General features: G+C 38.2%; 1 protein-coding gene across 1 annotated transcript in view; it reads right to left on the reverse strand.

Moving 5' to 3' along the window:
• The window catches only part of LOC102803370 (von Willebrand factor D and EGF domain-containing protein-like), a 98,676-nt gene that overhangs the window by 66,371 nt on the left and 13,210 nt on the right, over positions 1 to 19,095 (reverse strand). Inside the window, exons 3-13 of the mRNA XM_085499944.1 lie at positions 12,766 to 13,011; positions 11,511 to 11,621; positions 11,025 to 11,084; positions 10,019 to 10,239; positions 9,774 to 9,860; positions 9,370 to 9,478; positions 5,704 to 5,903; positions 4,577 to 4,650; positions 4,336 to 4,399; positions 3,627 to 3,815; positions 2,728 to 2,942 (exon numbers count right to left, since the gene is read on the reverse strand). Coding sequence (XP_085356070.1) covers positions 2,728 to 2,942; positions 3,627 to 3,815; positions 4,336 to 4,399; positions 4,577 to 4,650; positions 5,704 to 5,903; positions 9,370 to 9,478; positions 9,774 to 9,860; positions 10,019 to 10,239; positions 11,025 to 11,084; positions 11,511 to 11,621; positions 12,766 to 13,011 — 1,576 coding nt within the window. The remainder of the gene's footprint in view (positions 1 to 2,727; positions 2,943 to 3,626; positions 3,816 to 4,335; positions 4,400 to 4,576; positions 4,651 to 5,703; positions 5,904 to 9,369; positions 9,479 to 9,773; positions 9,861 to 10,018; positions 10,240 to 11,024; positions 11,085 to 11,510; positions 11,622 to 12,765; positions 13,012 to 19,095) is intronic.

The following is a 19,095-nucleotide window of genomic DNA, read 5'->3' on the forward strand; positions in this document are numbered from 1 at the left end:
AAAAGACCAAAAAACCAACACCACAACAAGCTATAAAACGGACCACGTGCACCCAAAGACAGTAGATGAAATACCGCAAAGAACAAACACATTGACACCCTGCTTACCTGCATCATGAACATTATTGACAATTAATAGCAATGAACATTATTGACAATTAATAGCAATGAACATTATTGACAATTAATAGCAATGAACATTATTGACAATTAATAGCAATGAACATAGCAATGAACTAAAGCATTGACCTAGAAGCAGGTATATTAGTATGCACTGAATTTTATTCCATTATTACTTATATTTGTTTTTCTTCCCCTATCTAGCTAATCAACATGACTATTTCTTCGGCAAAGAAAACTCAACAGGCAGTCGACAAAGGCACAGAAATTCTCTCTAATATTTACGATGTTCCAATAAGTTCATAAAATTTCAATTAAATTATCATCTAATCCGTACCAACAAACAACTCAGAACTGAATGATATACTATGAAGCGAAAATATAAACAGCTTGTTTAAAAGAAGAAGCGTGAATACAAGAATGATATACTAACTAAGCTAGACACAATGATTAATTCACGTCCTGTAGAATATTGGAATTTAATAAATGAACTAAAGGGAGGACAAGAATATAAGTTATTGATAACATTAATGCTGAAAAGTGATATGAACATTTCAAGATCCTCAATACAGATGAAACCCCTTTTGACAACAACCTAAAAATAGAAACTGACAGCCTAAAAATTACACCTATTAACATTCTGGACCAAAATATCTCTCAATTAGAAAATCAAACTGCAATCAGTGTTTCAAAGAATAGAAAATCTCCTGATGAAGATAGCATAACAAACAAAATGATTAAAACTGGTAGAAATGTCCTGATAAAGCCTCTACAAAAACTGTTTAACCACATCCTCAATAGTGGTCACTTTCCTAGTGCCTGGAATATGGGAATTATCACGCCAATCTTTAAAAAGGGGGAGCTAGCTGACCCAAGAAATTATCGAGGAATTACACTTCTAAATAGTCTGAGTAAACTCTTCACCTCTGTACTAAAATAGAGACTTACTAGGCATTTCAATAAAAATAACATCATAATGAAAGAACAGATTTACTTCATGCCAAAATTCAGAACAGCTGATCATATCTTTGTACTTAAACAGTTACTGAGTAAATATTTAAAAAGTAAAAAGCGAATCTTTGCATGTTTCATTGACTTTAAAAGGGCTTCAGATTCAATCTGGCACCAAGGCTTACTTTACAAATCCCGTAAAAACAACATCTCTGGTAAATTCTACAATATCATGGAAACAATCTATCAAAACTCTCTTGGTTGTGTCAAAACAAAAACAGGGCTTACACCCTCTTTCCCAGTAAACAGAGGGATTAGACAGGGAGATAACCTGAGCCCACTTTTATTCAATTTATATGTTAATGACATCAAATACAACATTGAATCCTCACAAAATAACCCACCAACTCTTTTAACTAACCAGCTATATTGTTTACTGTATGCAGATGACCTATTACTACTTGCAGAATCAAAACATGGTCTCCAAAATGCCATTGATTCTGTGGGTATATATTGCAAAAATAATAATTTTCAACAAATCACAGGAAGATCTTGGACACAGAGCAACAAAAGCACTATTCAAAATGAAACAAGTATTATACTCAGAAAATAACATCCCAATTAAAACACACCTGAAACTATTTGGCAGCATAATCAAACCAGTCCTACTCTATTGCAGTGAAGTATGGGCTAGTGATTGCATACTACAATCCAAAGATCTTCATAATAATATTAAGCTACACACCAAATTCTGTAAATATGTGTTACAAGTAACTGTAAAGCTAGTAATTTAGCATGTCTGTTAGAACTTGGTAGGTATCCCTTACTTCTAACTAGCATAAAACACTTAATAAATTATTGGCTAAAAATGAAGAAACTCTAGTCCGGGAAGCTTATGAATTTTGAATGGAGCTTGACAAAAACAATACACCTAACTGGGTAACTGGTGTAAAAAGCTTATTAAAATATGTAAATGAAAACAATGTGTGGGAGAACCAACATCTGCATAATGCTGCCTCTATAACAAAAAAGGTTATGAACAATCTCCAAAAAATATTCAAAATTAACAGTAAAAAAAATGCAGGATGACAAAAAAGGAAAAAAACAACAACAAAAAACAAATTGCGCACATACAGAATGCTCATATGAGGAGTATCTTTCAGTAATAAAAGACTCTAAACATAGATCAGCACTAACAAAACTAAGAATTAGTGCTCATGTTCTACAAATAGAAATGGGTCGCTACAATAAAATAGATGCATGCAAAAGGAAATGCCCTGTGTGTGACCTAGACGAAATTGAAGATGAAAAACATTTTCTTCTTAGCTGCAAATTATATGAAAATGAAAGAAACCAATATCAAAGCATATCTGCAAGTTTGTTTTTTTTATAATTGTTATGGTATGTTATTTTATTTTATTGTTTTTTTGTTGTTTTTTTTGTTCTGTTTTTTCATCCACACTTTATTGTAATTTAATTCAAGATCCTATAAAGGATACGATATCAATAAAGTTTAATATTATTATTATTATTATTATATATAACATAGCGTGTGACTACGCACAATTTAACATAGCGTGTGACTACGCACAATTTAACATAGCGTGTGACTACGCACAATTTAACAAACTTTAAAATAAACAAGTATTGGGCTTACTTCCAACTGAAACAAAATTCATCAGGTCTTCTTCCAACAACGGCATAGTCTAGACGTTCGCCGCTAATCATTGTATAATCATTACTTGGATAACCGTCAAATATTCCGCACAGTCCAAGCGTATGTTCTATATCGTCACTTGGAACAACGAGCTGCACATTCATACCCCATGATTCAATGTCAATGGTGACTGCACTACCAGAGGGCATCTGTACCTACGTAAACATTGACATTAAGTAATATTTAAATTAGTTACAGTTTGGGCGATCTATCATGCATGAAAGGAATGGAATTACATTGGCATAATTACGTTAAAAGATTAGAGTCCCACCCGGAATCACACTTTACATGTAAAGGCCAAACATGTGTTTCGGTACTCGGGACTTAGACGAAACATCATTTAGCCAAATCTACGTATAATAGTCGTTGTCCTGATATTGCAGCCAACGAATGTTTCCGCATAGCGGTCAACGTTACTAGTATGAATGTTTCCTTAAATTCACCGCCGATTGCGTGATTTCGGCCCGTGCATCTATCGGGACAGAGATCAAGTTTTTTTTCCGGCACGTGTCGACTCGGTCCCGACGGTTCAAATAAACGTTTCGACACGTGCCTAGATCCATAACGTTGAACGCCACTGGTGTTTATACTAAGTAAACGTAATTATTGTTGAAGGTTATTGGACATGTGGAGCATTCTATTCTGCAGAACAGTTCATTTCACAGGAGGGGTGGGAAAAAAAAGGTATTTTGTATTTGTTATTAAATACAATTTCTCCTTCGCTCCTGTACATTACATAAGCAAATCAGTCACATCGAAAAGAGCAATCGATGATTTGGCTGATGGTGGATGGGATCCACACACGAATATTCGCAGGTAAGGCAAATGTTCACACTTACTGTAAAGCGTTTACCGCTCTCGTCTCGAAATATTTGCACCCTTGGGGATCCGCCTATTCTCTCAAATCGCGGAGCTGTTTCACCCCAATCTCCATCACACAGGGAAATCCTTACGACTTCATTGTCTTCCCGTATAGCAACTCCACAGTTACAGTAAACGCTCCAACATTTCCAGGTCCGGACATGAACCTAAAATGTAACGAATACACTTGTACATTGTAATGTGTAACATAGACAATGTGGAACATAGACAATGTGGAACATAGACGTTGAGAATCTTTATTCCTTCTGGGGTTTATCACACACTGTTTTCTTGTGGCTATGGTTTTGCTGAATGCGAATTTCTACATTTCATACACTATAATTATATTTTCACAAAAATACACCCGAGAGCTAAAGAGTGCCCTTCGTATGTGCATTTTTTTAATTTACTACCCTGTCTCATCGTTGTCGGAGCGCTTTCCAATTGCATGCGCTTAGTATAAATTACTCTGCAAGGCGGTAACCTCAATTAGCACAACAAACAATGAAGCACCTTGGTGTAGGTGCACAACAAATGTTATATTTAATACGCACAGGACCCGCTATTCTACCCTCCCCCGAATGTGTGTCATAATAATGAGCACAATGACGTTATTAGATATGTTGTTGTTGTTGTTGTTGTTGTTGTTGTTGTTGTTGTTGTTGTTGTTGTTGAAAATACACGTACCTCAAAGTTCCTTGTCGTACTTCTATGCAATACAAAATCTCCGGGCATATAACAGTCATATCCTCTGCAGATAAAATGGTTGGAACATGCTTAAAACTACGAAAATAACTTTTCTTAGCGTTCTTAGGTTATTACCGACTAGGCAATGGATTATTATTTATTTTGACCACACACGTATACACACCGTTGAGTGAAGAACGGGATGCCGTGAATTAATTCAATAATAATGAGTACTACTTACGTTCCATCATACGTCACTAAATGTGGGTCACCATTACTAGTACATCGACCCGTGTTTTTATCACGTACTTCGACCTCATTGAAATAAACATACGTATTAAAGGAAAAGTCAAGTCTAACTAACATAATATAAATGTAAGAACATGCAATTTACTGCTTTTTCATATCATTTAAATTGCATTAATATTCTACTACATTTGTGGAGGTCTTTCTTTAGGGAGCATTTTGTTGTTTGGCTTGACCCCCTTTAATGTGGAGTACCTGTCATGATTTATATTTCAGTCAGTTTGACAGTGGTTGCCATGACATATACTGATAAAGGTTAATGACAAGGCCAGATGGCGAGCTAGTCGAAATCAACCAAAAACATCTTATGAGCCTGCAGTTTTTAAGATACAATACAGTAGCTGTAATCCTAAACCAATTTTGTTTGCGATTCTAACTAAGGTGGTATCTTTGTGGAATGTTAGTGCAAGACTATTACCCCATAAATATTAGTTAGTGTTGACAATATAGTAGTGTTTTTTTCTAGATAGTTTGACGAGTAATTAATTGATAATGATGTGTAAAACTTTCATGTGATTGGTTGTTTGTTTGAAGGCAAGGCCTTGGAGTCTCTTATACTGATTGTAATTGGTTAAGGGGTGACAAGAAATAAAGAGTGATTTAATGCTGTCTCGGGTGAAAACCAGGGACTTGGCAGAGAATCGTTTGGAACATGAATGAAGCTTGTGTGTGTCTTTTGTCAGCCTAGCGTGGAAACGACCGAATCCCGGTTACCTAAGTGAAAGGTTTTTAACCATCAAAAATACCTATCACATACCTATAGTGAATTATCACTGTTGAAAACGAAACAGCATGATATCTCTATCGCGACTAAAAGGACAGGCACAAAACAGACAGGGCGAGGCGATGGATTTTTGTTGTGTCTTTATATAAGTGATTCAAAATAGACCAGCACTAAAAATGTACTTGGTATTATGTGTGTGTGGTGTGTTGGTATTATGTATTACATCTTTTCAATTCCATTTTTGGGCATTTATCACTTTCAAAAACAGATTAATCAACAGATTCATCACTTTCTAAATATAAGGATGTATGTATATAAAATAATAATGCAATGATTACTGGGACAGTTTCGTTATATCCAGGTTCAACATTCACGGAACAGTTACCAATGGGTTCAAAATACACTGTTAAAATGTGGTCGCCGTCCTGTTGGAAATCACGCACTGCGTCTATTTCGACGTTCAGAAAACGGTCAAATGTGTCGTATTCAATGTTTAGCAGACAGGAACTAAAAACCACTTCAGATCGACCTTGAAATACTGAAATAAAAAAATCATCATTATATACTGTTGTGGCAAGATTATACCCATTTCAAAATAAATATGAACGCGTTTGAAACATTCACTTAAAAGTAATTCGTAAATGATTTAAACATTTGAAGTACTGTAATCGTTGTAACATATGGCACATTTTAACACAGTAAATCTATCATTATATTGATGTGAATAACATTTTGTTTTCGAAAACAAATAAAAGAGAGGGCATTTAAAAAGAAGATAAACCATGGGTTGATGAATATTTAATACTAAATTAAATCATCAAATAAAATGGTATATTGCAAATAACAACGGATTTGCTACCAGTCTGGTTGCTTCGGCTAAACTCAGCTAAACCGCTAAAAGAAGTTTGGAGGATACAAAAACTTAGCCGAACGAATAATCCAAAAATAAACACAGATAGTATTACAATGTCGCTTCGGTTAATCTAAAATATCAAAATATACGACACATCTTCCATGGAGAGGTATTACTTTTTCCGATACCACTGTATACAGGCAAGGACAACGCCCGGACATCTGTATACAGGCAAGGACAACGCCCGGACATCTGTATACAGGCAAGGACAACGCCCGTACATCTGCATACAGGCAAGGACAACGCCCGGACATCTGCATACAGCCAAGGACAACGCCCGGACATCTGCATACAGGCAAGGACAACGCCCGGACATCTGCATACAGGCAAGGACTACGCCCGGACATCTGCATACAGGCATACATGCAAGTCGAGCCAACATCCAAGGCAGATGGGGTAACGCTCGCTAGTGGGACGTAGATATAAATATGAAGAAAACTAAAGTCATGATTTTTCTTGAATTTCACAATAAACAATAAAATTATAACAAGATTCGAAACTGTTTAACTCCAAATGGTAAATTCAATTGAACCATTCAAACAAAGACATTTATTTAAACATGAATATAATTTTGAAAATTTAAAAGACATTAAATTACTGCCAATATATATCGTCTAATCTCAAATCTCTGAGTCGGGGTGAAGGTGGAACCCTAACAAATGAACACATTTTATTAGGATTATAAACAGCATCTTTTTCGAAATATTTCAAAAATACAATTTACGAACATGAATCACCAAATAAATATAACAGGCCTAGGCAAGTTCGGCTGTATACTAACGTAGCAGAAAATATTAGGCATTAAGAACCAAAACTGACGATTCTACGTGGACGTCGTCTGGTTGCCATGACGCTGACCTTTGTGAACACAGTTCGCTAATGGTGATCGTAGATTCACGCAGCCCTACCGTAACATTCTGTCATTATTGACAGATGTTTAAAATTAACCAAATAATAGAAAAGAGATATTACACACGAACATCTTTATTGTTCAACAAATATCAAAGTAACCACAGCGTAGTAAAACAGTAGCTGAATGGGATGGATGGACACATTTTTTCGCGTCGAAAATTGATTGAATGAATTTATTTGAGACAGAAACGTTTTGACAATTTGTCTTTAATTAAAAGTGATTCTGCAGAGCCTAGGTATAGTTTGAGCATTTTAGTTCCATGGTAGCACGGGCAACGCGATACAAAGCGTGGCATGCGGGCGGTGGCACATGTTAACGTTAACTACACTACACACTACATCAACCACTATTTTCCGACTTCTTATTGTGTAAAACATCATGTAGTATTATGATTTTAAAACGCATAAATAACAGTCAATTTATTATCGAAATATATATACAAGATAAAACACACAGGGCACGCAATGCTACCACGAAAGGGGTGTTTACAAAATATCAGACCAACTGTACGCCTTCTCAACTCATCTCGCAACAATAATTATTTATTTCAAGCACACTGAGCGATGGTTTCAATAAATAAATATACAGTCTATAAATAGGTACGAATGTTTTTTGTTTAATTTACAGCAATTTCTAGCAGAATTACGAATTTAATATTCTAACTGACCAATCAGATCTCTGGGAATTAAGTTTCTTAACCAACGTTTCGCGTTACGGATTCTTATATTATCTATATACTTTTAATAAAGACATACGAAGAAAGGAAAATAAAGTACGAATACTTGTGTTGTGTTGAAAACATTTACAATTCTGCAATACTGCTGTTACTTATTTACAACGTATTGAAAATGCCTAAATATTTTTTTCTGGAAAGAAATGTAACACGTTTTAACAACTTTCCGTGGTAGAGGGCGCACTTCGTTCTGGAAAGTTGTCGTGAGGTCGAAGAACTATTAAAAAAGGGTTACCAGCGAGAGGAGGGGGTGATCTATCAAAGAAAGTATGATTAAATGAAGTGGAAGGGCCACGGTTTGATAGTGTTGTATTACTTCCTCTGTGGCTCCACGGTCACACAGCCCGGGGTCAAAGTTTGCATAAACGAATGAAAGTATCCCTGCTCTCAGGTGTTTTTTTCTCATTTATACAATCCATGGAAATCATCGGTTTCCTGTGACATTGGAGAACGAGTATTACATGACATTTGACAATAATATCTACGCTGATGCTTTGAAAATTCGGTAAATGTACCCCGGGTAGGCATAAGCACAGTAGCGTGGCCAAGCACCGAAACAGTTTACCCGTGACGGTTTAAATTACGCAGATCGAGGGTTCAGTGACACTGAAACTGTTGCGTTCACTTTTACAAGTTTTCTGCTATAATTGCAGCAGATAAACTGGTTATGACAGCGCTACAAGGGTCGGCAAGGTGGATTTTCGTAACCTGTATTCAATTGTTTTTATTTTTCGTAATTTAAATAAATAAAAAACGTAAATTCGTAGACATGGGCAAGGTGTTAAATGAAATCAGCTATTTTATACGTTCGTAACTCAAAGATCTTATTTTTTGTAAGCGTATAGAGAATTTTCCAAATTAAATGTCGTAATTTATACCTCCAATTTTGATTCTTAACACAAATTATCAAAAAATATTATAAAAATGTTAAATGAAATTAGGAATTTGCATTACCTGTAAAGTGTGAAAACCTATTTTTTACAGAAAATAAAACTTTCATTTTATTCCTGTAAAAACGTACAATGCCGTTCGTATCCTGTAACCTGTACCAGATACCCTCCTTGTACCCCCTCAAAATAATAAAAATAATGAACTAATGCGTGACATAAAGTGTGCTTGAGCCCATTATGGATTGAGTGTCGTCCGTTATTATTTAAATATTAAGATCAATCGATATATTTCAGTGATCGTGCAGATTCCAGTTTGCCGGCCGCAAGATAAACATATTATTTTGGCTGTGCACATTAACGCTATCCTATATATGATGTAATTAGTATGGACTGAAGTTATGGTAGAAAATATTTTAGAAACAGTTTGAACTAACCGCGCGCTTTTCACTAATAAAGGTACACTTTCTGAACTACATTGATCGTTAGATAGAATCAAACATGGACCGGTATATTCGTAGCTATGCTGTACTGTTAAACAGACAGGTATGCCAGTACCTTTTTGTGTCTTCACTCTAATCGTGCATGACATCGGCACTGATGCCCGCACGTACACGTGGCTTGGCAGTTGTTGGTCTTCACTGACAGTGACATATGGCGGGTCAATCTGTTGAAGAAAAATACACATCATAAACAACGGATTTTATTTTTTACCGTTTGTCTTTTTCTAAATACAAAATGATCTATGTACAAGAGGCCCAGTAAACATGGTGATGATAATAATGCGTGCGCATACTGCATATATTACTTGTTATTGGATGTTACAAAGTACAAAGTCGTGAAACAGAATACGTAGTAGCCTAAATACACATACAGGCAAAGAAACCAGAAATGTTTTTCGGCAATACTTGAGAATACTGTAATAGTTCACTCATGGCTCGCAGTCACCAGTGAAAACTTACTATTATTTCAATTGCTTGTTCCTGGCTTTCTCTTGGCGGGCTGGCGATATCTGAACCGTAGTATTTGCTGCTGACAAGGCATTTAACCTGAAACCAACACACCAAATCAGGATTACCGTCATAACTACTACTATCACAACAATTACCACAGAGACTACACCAGCACTATATCCCCCGTACTCATCTTCCTCTTCCTCGTCGTTACCATCTTACGTAACCCACCATTACTACTTATCAATACTTGCCTTTGATCCAAGTGTATAGATATCTTCGTCTAGGGTATCATCTGTGTCACCATCTGTTAATGTGGTTTCCTTAACGACTTCATTGTTGACAATCCAGTGCGTGGTATGTATTATTGATGCATTACTCTCGCCATGTATGGAGCATAATAAGTACGCATAGCCACTAGTCTCATTATAAAACGCTTTGATTGTAGGATCGCTCTCAATTTTCGGATAGTTGTCTGTTGAAATTAACGGAAGTGATGTCATCAAACAATTTTGAATAAACAGTTTCAGATTGCGACTATCATGTTACTATTTCGGGGAAATTCTTCTCTTGTCTCCGGGTTCTCCAACACGTGTCAGGGGGAAATTCTCGTCTGTCTCTATGTCAAGTCTGCTTGAGGTACCCGACCGGGAAAGTCACTTAAGCTCTACAGTCAAATACACGCGCACAACGAAATACGTTTCAATAGCTAGTCATTAGCCACATCGAGAACGCCTCGAGGCGAACTGTCTCGTCGGGGTCTCTCTGCCCAGCACTGACCAAGACTCTCTCGCCTCGTGGAGTTCTCTCTCTCTCTCTCTGACCAAGGACTTAGACTGTTAATTACTTATCAAAACTCAACCAATTACAAATCAGTTAAAAGACATAGGGCGTACCCTTCACACATTCAACTTACACATAGCCAATCAAACTAAGTACTGGACATGTCATATCTTTTGATTAATCGTTCACTATATTACTAACTGCGAATACCCAACTGTCAGAAATAGTAGTCCGGATGGCAACGGTTATATCGTAATTAGTTCCAAATCACTGAGTCAAGTTCCGTCCAGGACCTCGCATGAGCCTAAATGATGACAGATATAACACAGCCATTCACTAGTAATCAGCTAAATAAGTCGGTCATCAGATACGCGAAAACTAATTCATGACATAACCACCAACGAATTAGAAAAGTTGGTGTTGGCAATGTCACATTAATACATGGATTGGTGTGGCAAGTATGAAATGGCAACTTACCAGAACAGCCAGGCTGAACTCCATTTGTTGACACATGGCCCGGAGGACATGGTTCCAGATCTATAAGTGATGTAATGAAAATAATTATTTAATGAGATAATTTTTGACTGGTTCATGAATAACATTTTCAATTCAAGACAAGTTTTTTTGTTTTTGTTTTTTTTTAAACTAGACATTCACCCAAGTGGGATGCTTTCATGTTTACGACTTGAACGCCATTTTTATAAAATTAAACAAACATAAATAATTCTCTTATCGAATCAAAAAATGTTAACTTTATCAAGTTCTCTGCTTCGCTACATCTATAGTATTCATCGCATATTTGTCCACTGTAAACATGGTTGTCTATCCGTGGGATTGTGAGACAAAAATCCTGAATGAGTAGAGTTTTCGAACTGAACTAGCGCTCATAATGTTCAAACACATTTGATGCGATCAAATTAATGGTCCGTGTAACCCATTGAATATTACAATCGTGGAATATACCTTTGCAATAAGCCGCTTGACAATCATCCAGTGGTTCTAGATAGTACACATTGAATTCGCCACAGTTCATCACATCAATGATTTTGTTACGATCACAGCAGTTGCCTTCGGCTAAAATAACAACAACAAATTAATGTTTCGTTAATAGCAATGTAAGCCGAAATAATTTATTTCTAATCATAAGGTACAATAATAATTGCATTTTAACAATCACAGCGACGCTATTGTAGAATTATTCAGTTTTTCAAATGCGTCGAAGCAATGAAATATTAAAATTAAGTACAACGTTTCAACGAGGTCTGCGTTGTAGTTAAGACAGTTGACACTTTCAAGGTGGTATAGAGTATCTTATCACGTAGATTACAGCTACAAAAAAGTAGGTTTTACTATAATAGCGCCAAGTACGATACGTGGTTTCCTCTAAGCCAGTCAGCTTTGAGTACACTTTGATGTGTACATGTTTTGTGATGTTATTTTACCCCATCTCAGTCAAGGTTGCAGTGCCAAGAAGACGAATTTAATGTGGTCATTATTATTTTTCAGAATAACGATAAAGTCGGGCATGTGAGGTCTACTCCGGATATGCTACCAGTAATCTCTTTTGACCTTCAGTTTGGCATTTGTTTGATTGCTGTTATGTGATACATAGAAACTGTAAGTATGTAGGCGAATTCTGAAATATAGGTAGTGCAATTACATAACCATAAACAACGCTGTAATATTTTTATATGATTGTGATGAATTAGCTACATAGACAGTGGCTCGCCAATGCGGATCGACTTTGAATATTTATTTCATTCATTATGTAATACGGTATTATTCCTCGTCAGATAATCAACATGCAATGACGCGTAAACAACGAAGCGTGTGGGATTCTGCCGTCCCACAGTTCGTCATGCACGCGCGTCAAGGATGCGTTCATTGTTCATTGTGATTTCTTATTGTGGTTAGAGTCAGCGATAGACTTCCTGCCTGTCCCAAATAAAATACGCCAATTTCATATGTTAAATCCGCAAATAACCCGTTGCCACGGAAGTAAAATGTTCTTCCCAATAATTTTCAAGAAGCGCCGGAAATTCGAATGTGCTCCCACTGTGGTGAGACAGGACGGCAATTATCAAACATAAAGAAATAATTTATAACTGGCGAATGACGCCGTAAATGTAACAACCACGCTATTGTGTCCTGCGCTGTATAATTGCTTATGAATTATATATGTACAATTCAGTTAACAATTACCAATTGGTAAACCAACCTTCGTTTATGCATATAGTTGCATTCGTACATATATTAACTTCAGGTAGGGTATCATTAATCCATTCCGGGAACTTCGTTTCACAGTACCTAGTGTGTACGCATGAAGTTGGTATATCGTCGCCGGCTACAATACTTAATTTATACCATCCTTCAACAAACCCAGCATCACATATATATTCATCGAAGTCGGCACTACGAAACGGGTTTTCCATGTATATTGCTGAATCACATGGGTCAACTATATCTACAGAATATAATAACAAAGTGAACTTGGGAATACAACTGTGTATTCCGTACGTGCGCTGCAATCTACAAGATTATCCATGTATGTGTGCGAACTAATCGGCGTGTATGTCATGAATTTGTTTTTGCGTTTCTGTTGACCGACTTAATTAGCTTATTATTAGCGAATTGCTGTGTTATGTCTGTCATCGTTTAGACCTATTTGAAGTTTTGGACGGAACTTGGCTCAGTGATTTGGAACTAATTACCAGATAACCGTCGCAATTCTGACAGTTTATATCCATAGTTATTAATGTAGTGAACAATTAATCAAAAGATATGACGTATTCAGTGCTTAGTGTGATTGGCTTTATGATTGAAAGTTACGCCCTAGAGTCTTTTTTCTGTTTTGTAATTGGTTAGAGTTTTGAAAAGAAATAAAGAGAGTTTGAGTTGGTCTTGAGGAGTACACCAGAACAGACGCAGTCCTGGAGAGTCTAGAGCAGTCCTGGAGAGCCTTGGGGCGAGCCTTGACGCAGTCTAAGAGAGTCTTGGGTCAGCCTTGTGATAGTCTTGGGGATTTTTCCCCAAGGCGCTGTGTCTTATAGAGTGCTCGATTGACCGACTAAGACGAGAGTTGAAACGTATTTCGTTGTGTGCGTCTTATTTGACTGTAAAGTATAAGTGACTTTCCCGATCCCGTACCTCAAGGGGACGCGATAGAGAGACGAGACGAGATTCCCCCCTGGCACGTGTGGAGAACCCCATCAGAGAAGAATTTACCTCTGATAGTATTGCTTAGGAAGCAACTTATATGAAACATTTCAAGGCTGTATGCTATGTTGATATACAACAGCTTTATATGGTGTGTATATACATAACGTGTCCAGTTTGTGTCATGAAAGAATTAACATTCTGACTAATTATTTGCCATATGAATAGGTCGACTCGGACCGAGACAAGATGGCATTATTGCATAATCTTCTAATCGCATAAAATGATGCCGCATGACATGCCTACGCTTACGCTTTTGTGCTATTAATCTTTACAAACGTTCAGTTTTTCCCATTATTTTGTTCAGGTTATTGCAGCCACTCGTCTACATGGGTACGACTGACAATCAATAACACTGTACTAACACTGATTAGATGCAAGGTAACGTAGAAACATAACAGTCTATTTCAACTTGTAGTATATGTCATAAAAAGCTTTAAAACACACAGGAAAGCAGACATCAACCTAGCCTGGAATTGCATCTGCTTTATTGGAATTACAACACTTTTGTATTTACAATTTGTGTAAGCACATATGTAATGAGATTAGTGCCAAAATTAAATATTTTCTAATAATTTCTTCATGATTATTTTATGTAATCATTATTTTATAATTACATCATTATTGTGTAATTATTATACCATTATTATTTCATTGTGTTTACATTAGTTTATCATTATTGTAAAATTATATACAATTATTGTTTCATTATTTCATTAGCCGCCTATTAGTTCTTCTAACTATGAAATATAGGATGATACTTACGTACTGTTATGATAACTAAAAGTTATCTTAACAACTGGTTATTGACTTGTCAGTGACCCCAACTCGGATTAAAATCTTGTGGATGGGGGGATTACCTCCAGAGGGACGGTCCCCCATCCCTGGAATAGCGTAATAATAACTCAGAACAATTAATAACTTAACTAAATTGTCACTATGAATCATCAATTAAACATTGCCCAGCCACAAACCTACCCAGTTTAAATAATCCTTCAGACTGGTAAGAGAGGTCTTTCAGGTAGTGATTAACAAATGTATTGGGACTTTTCCAATATCCTGACTCCAATACATTGGCCAAAGTAGCCCCGTGTGAGAATGCCACGGAGTTACCTTAGTTGCTGAATTCTGACTGATTGAATCCCCCTATCTGAGTCAGTTTTATCTTTCGTTGTAGGCTCTGTATACTCGTTTCTTAAACCAACGAGATAAGGTGTTAGGAGTGGCTGGCGTGCTAGTTTTGCCCGTATGATGACACAAAAACATAGCCCTTTGATTAAAACGTAAGGACTCATGCGCTCGTAGTGCAAAATGGCTCTTACCAGACACAAAGCCATCTCCAGTGTATTATTGAGTTCAACCTGTCTCGTGAAGGAAGGTATGATAATATCAGTAGCCTCCTGATGCAATGGTTGATTCTTGGCCCTGAATTCCGGCACCGTTCTCAGTATGATTTTGCCTGAAAGGACCCAAGTTAGCCTGTCATTAAAGGAGAGGGCTGCTAGCTCACTTACCTTCCTTCCCGAGGCTAAAGCCAATTGGACATAGTGTCTTTCTAGACCACACCTCCAATGATGCTTTACTCATTAGTTAATAAAGGGCATGTCTGTAAGAATCCAGCACCTTGGATAAAGACCAGTCTGGCTGGGTTCTTGGGCTCCTTGGACCCTGCTTTCTAGTTAAGCCCTTCATGAAAGCTTCAATTCCGGGCAATTCAGAAATGCTTAACACCAAACTAATATGCAATACTGAATTCAGAGACACACGCTGACATTTCTTATTGTGTCTGCTTCCAACTTCTTTGTATCAAACAAATATGAAAAGTAGTTTGTCAGGTCTGGAATAGTGGGATAGAGTGGATGCAAGTTTATTTCACAACACCAAGCTCTGTATGCCCTCTAGTGGTACAACCCAGTTGTGGATTCTCTGACTTGTCTACACATACGTTATGATACCTTGTCTGAAAATCCGCGCAGTCTGTACAATTGCTTGATAGCCTCTATGCGTGTAACTGGTACAAGGTGGGGCTTCCCAGGATGCAATTGGGCTGATGATGTAAGCCGGGTTGTGATAGCAACTGGGGGTCGTGAGGCAGCTCTCTGGGGGTAATTCACTAGCATTGTCAAAAGAAGTGGAAACCAAACCCGGGAGGGCCAGTTGGGAGCAATCAGGGTTAACTTGACATTCCTGGTTGATCGCAATTTCCGTAACACTGCATGAATCAGGGGAAATGGCGGAAAAGCGTAAGCGTGCCAATTCGTGTGGTCTCAGTGACATGAATATCAGCTTCTTTTGTTTTGGTATGTCGCAAATAGGTCTGGCCAAATCATGAACAGTAGATTGTAAATTCTCTGAGGTATTTGCCATTCGGTGTCTTTGAAATGCCGTTGCCTTGACAACGCATCCACTACACTGTTCTGAATGCCCGGAAGGTGTAAGGCTATCAATATAATTTCCTTTTTCACATACCACATCAGTATTTCCCCTGCTAACGCATTCAGTGACAATAACCTTGTCCTCCCCCTCCTTGTTGAGGTAAGTCACTGTGGTCATGTTGTCGCATCTGATCATGACTGACTTGCCTCACCTTGGGGAGAAAATACTGGAGTGCTAACTTGACGGCAGTCATTTCTGGCCAATTTATATGCTGAATGGCCTGGTGCGATGACCATAGGTCCTGTACAGTCATATCCATCAGATGAGCACCCCACCCTGTTCCTGACGCATCTGTTATTATCATCATCATCGGTTTCATTGCCTCGAACGGAACACCTATCATTAGGTTTTCTTCAAATCCCCACCACGGTAGGGCCGTTCGACATGCAGGGGACATCTTCACTCAGTGGCCGAGTGGTGGGGCTGTTGCATGAATTCTGCGGTATTTTCGCATCCATCAATAGTCTCTGAATAGGTCTCGATCGCAGTGGTACCAGCCCCCCTCATTGACGCCATCCTCCCAATCAGTTTCATTAAGTCTCTGAAAGAGGTATGCGACCCCCTCAGAACTAATGCTATCATCTTTACCATAGCTTTGCACCATCTAGGAGATGGCTTGTACATGGCTTTTGCCGTGTCTATTTCCATGCCCATAAATATCATTTTCTGAGTTGGCGTCAATTCGGACTTCTCCCAGTTGATCAAAAACCCAAAGCTCTGTAAGGTTTGACTTGTCAACTGGGTATTCTGCTTCGCATCTACCCTTGGATATGCTTTTACTAGCCAATCGTCTAGGTAGGGGCTCAGATATACTGTGCTCTGGTGTAATACTGACACTACTGTTCCTAGGATTTTTGTGAATACATATGAAGCCGATTTGAGACCGAATGGGAGAGATCTGCACTGATAAGTTGTCCCTCCTATTGTGAACCTTAACAGGTTCTGACTCTGAGGATGTATCCCTGTATGGTGATATGCATTTCTCAGGTCCAACGAAGTTAGCCATTATTCCATGTGTAGACTCACTCGTATGGCAGCTGGTGTCATCATTCTTAACTTGTCTGCTATAACAAACCTGTTGAGTGGTTTTAAGTTCATCACCAACCGATAACCACCTGAAGATTTCTCGACTAGAAATACTCTGGAGTGGAAACCGGGCTCTGATAGCTTCTTTACCGGAAACGCCGCGCCTGTCAACACAAGCTCGTTTACCAACTGTAACAGAGCTTCCCATTTGACCTTGTTCCTGGGGAGAGGGGTACACAAGCCATGACTGGGAATTAAATTGGGTTACCTTGTCAATGGTATTTTGTAACCAAAACGGACTGTGTTTAAAACCCACTCGCCCTTTATTATTTTTTTCCATACTGAGAATCTCTCCCTTAAGCGGAAAGCAATCGGTTTCTAAAATATTGACTGTTTTGCTAACAGCGCCCACATCGACAATCTTGGGCTCATTAGTGTATTCGACGATTGGGAACGCATCCATCCCGCCTGGGTGAATTTCCGAATGCCCCGATTTGTTTTGATCGATTGTGGGACATTGACATAAGATCACCTTGGAAATAATCTTCTGCTCTGACAGACTTTATGCCTGGAAATAGCCCTGAAGAAGGCTTTTGAGGTACATTTAACCCTGTTACACATAAATGATTTACACAATAAACAATATGATCGTTTCCTGAATTTATTCTTAATAATTCGTAAGACATTTAGTCAGGATGATTCTTTATTAGCTGGTGGCACTTTCGAGTCGGTATATCTTTTCTCAGAATTGCCACCGGCACCCTTACCTCGACATCTAGGTCGGTAATTACTTCAATTACCCCTAGAGTCACCCCTTTGGTGATAATATGCATTTTTCTGCTTGGCAGATTTCTCGACATAAACATATTTGTTACCGTTCTGTAAAGCTCTGCCCTTGTTCGGTGCGCCGGGAAACAGGGTCTTCTTGGTAAGTTGGTTTGATGTTTTGGAATTCAAATCAGCGACAGTCCCTGACATCTTCCCGTCAAACAGAGTGTCCTCTTTAAAATCTGCCTTGCTTAGCTCGGCTTTAGTACTGGATAAATCGATACTAGCAAAGTCCATTTCTTTCCAAACACCGCTGGCATTTCAAAACCAAAAAAGTTGAACGCATGGCTAAATTTGCTTGCAACAAATCCTCGTCAGCTACTGTGAGCTTTCTAATATTGTCCACGATCAGGGCATGGGCTTCCGTATTTATGTCGTTGCCGCTGATCAGTTCCTTGACTGACATAGCCAACGATAATGTGAACCAATCCCAATAAGAGAGCGCCAGCATAGAACGATGAATAGTGTCATCCTTACGCATCAATGCCCTACAGTGTGGATGAAATGGTACAAAATGATGGTTCCGTTGCCCCGAAACGAACCCATTGATTCCGTGGTACGAAATCCCTGGTATCGTCCCATAAAGGTGGATCGATACTGAGTGGCCGTATAACCTGAGATGGAGGGACGTTTGACGGAATGCGTTTCTCATTGTCTGTAAGAATGGCGGCTGCGTAGCGGTTATGACCCTAATATTTCATTGGTACAGCAAATCTTATTGTGAGTAACATCCTGTGTCCGAATTACTTTCGGACTGCTGATTACCCCACGAGCCCCCTTCAACTACTCAATGTGCAATAGAAGCCGACTGAAGTACCCTTGCAGACCATGGTAAAACTTTAGTCTCCTTGAATGGCTTATTGCTCTTTCATGGTAGCAAAACTTGGCAAAGAAGGGTCGGGAATATTAAATAACGACTTGACCATGATAGTGCCCTCCTTGCACTTTTCATCTCTACGAACGGGTCGTCATGGTTGGATCGCTGTTCGACTGACGCCTGTGAGGTGTAATCGTCTCCAACATCTGTATCCTTATCACCAAT

Source organism: Saccoglossus kowalevskii, chromosome 6 (assembly GCF_978046115.1).
Source record: "Saccoglossus kowalevskii chromosome 6, keSacKowa6.1, whole genome shotgun sequence".
Lineage (NCBI taxonomy): Eukaryota > Metazoa > Hemichordata > Enteropneusta > Harrimaniidae > Saccoglossus > Saccoglossus kowalevskii.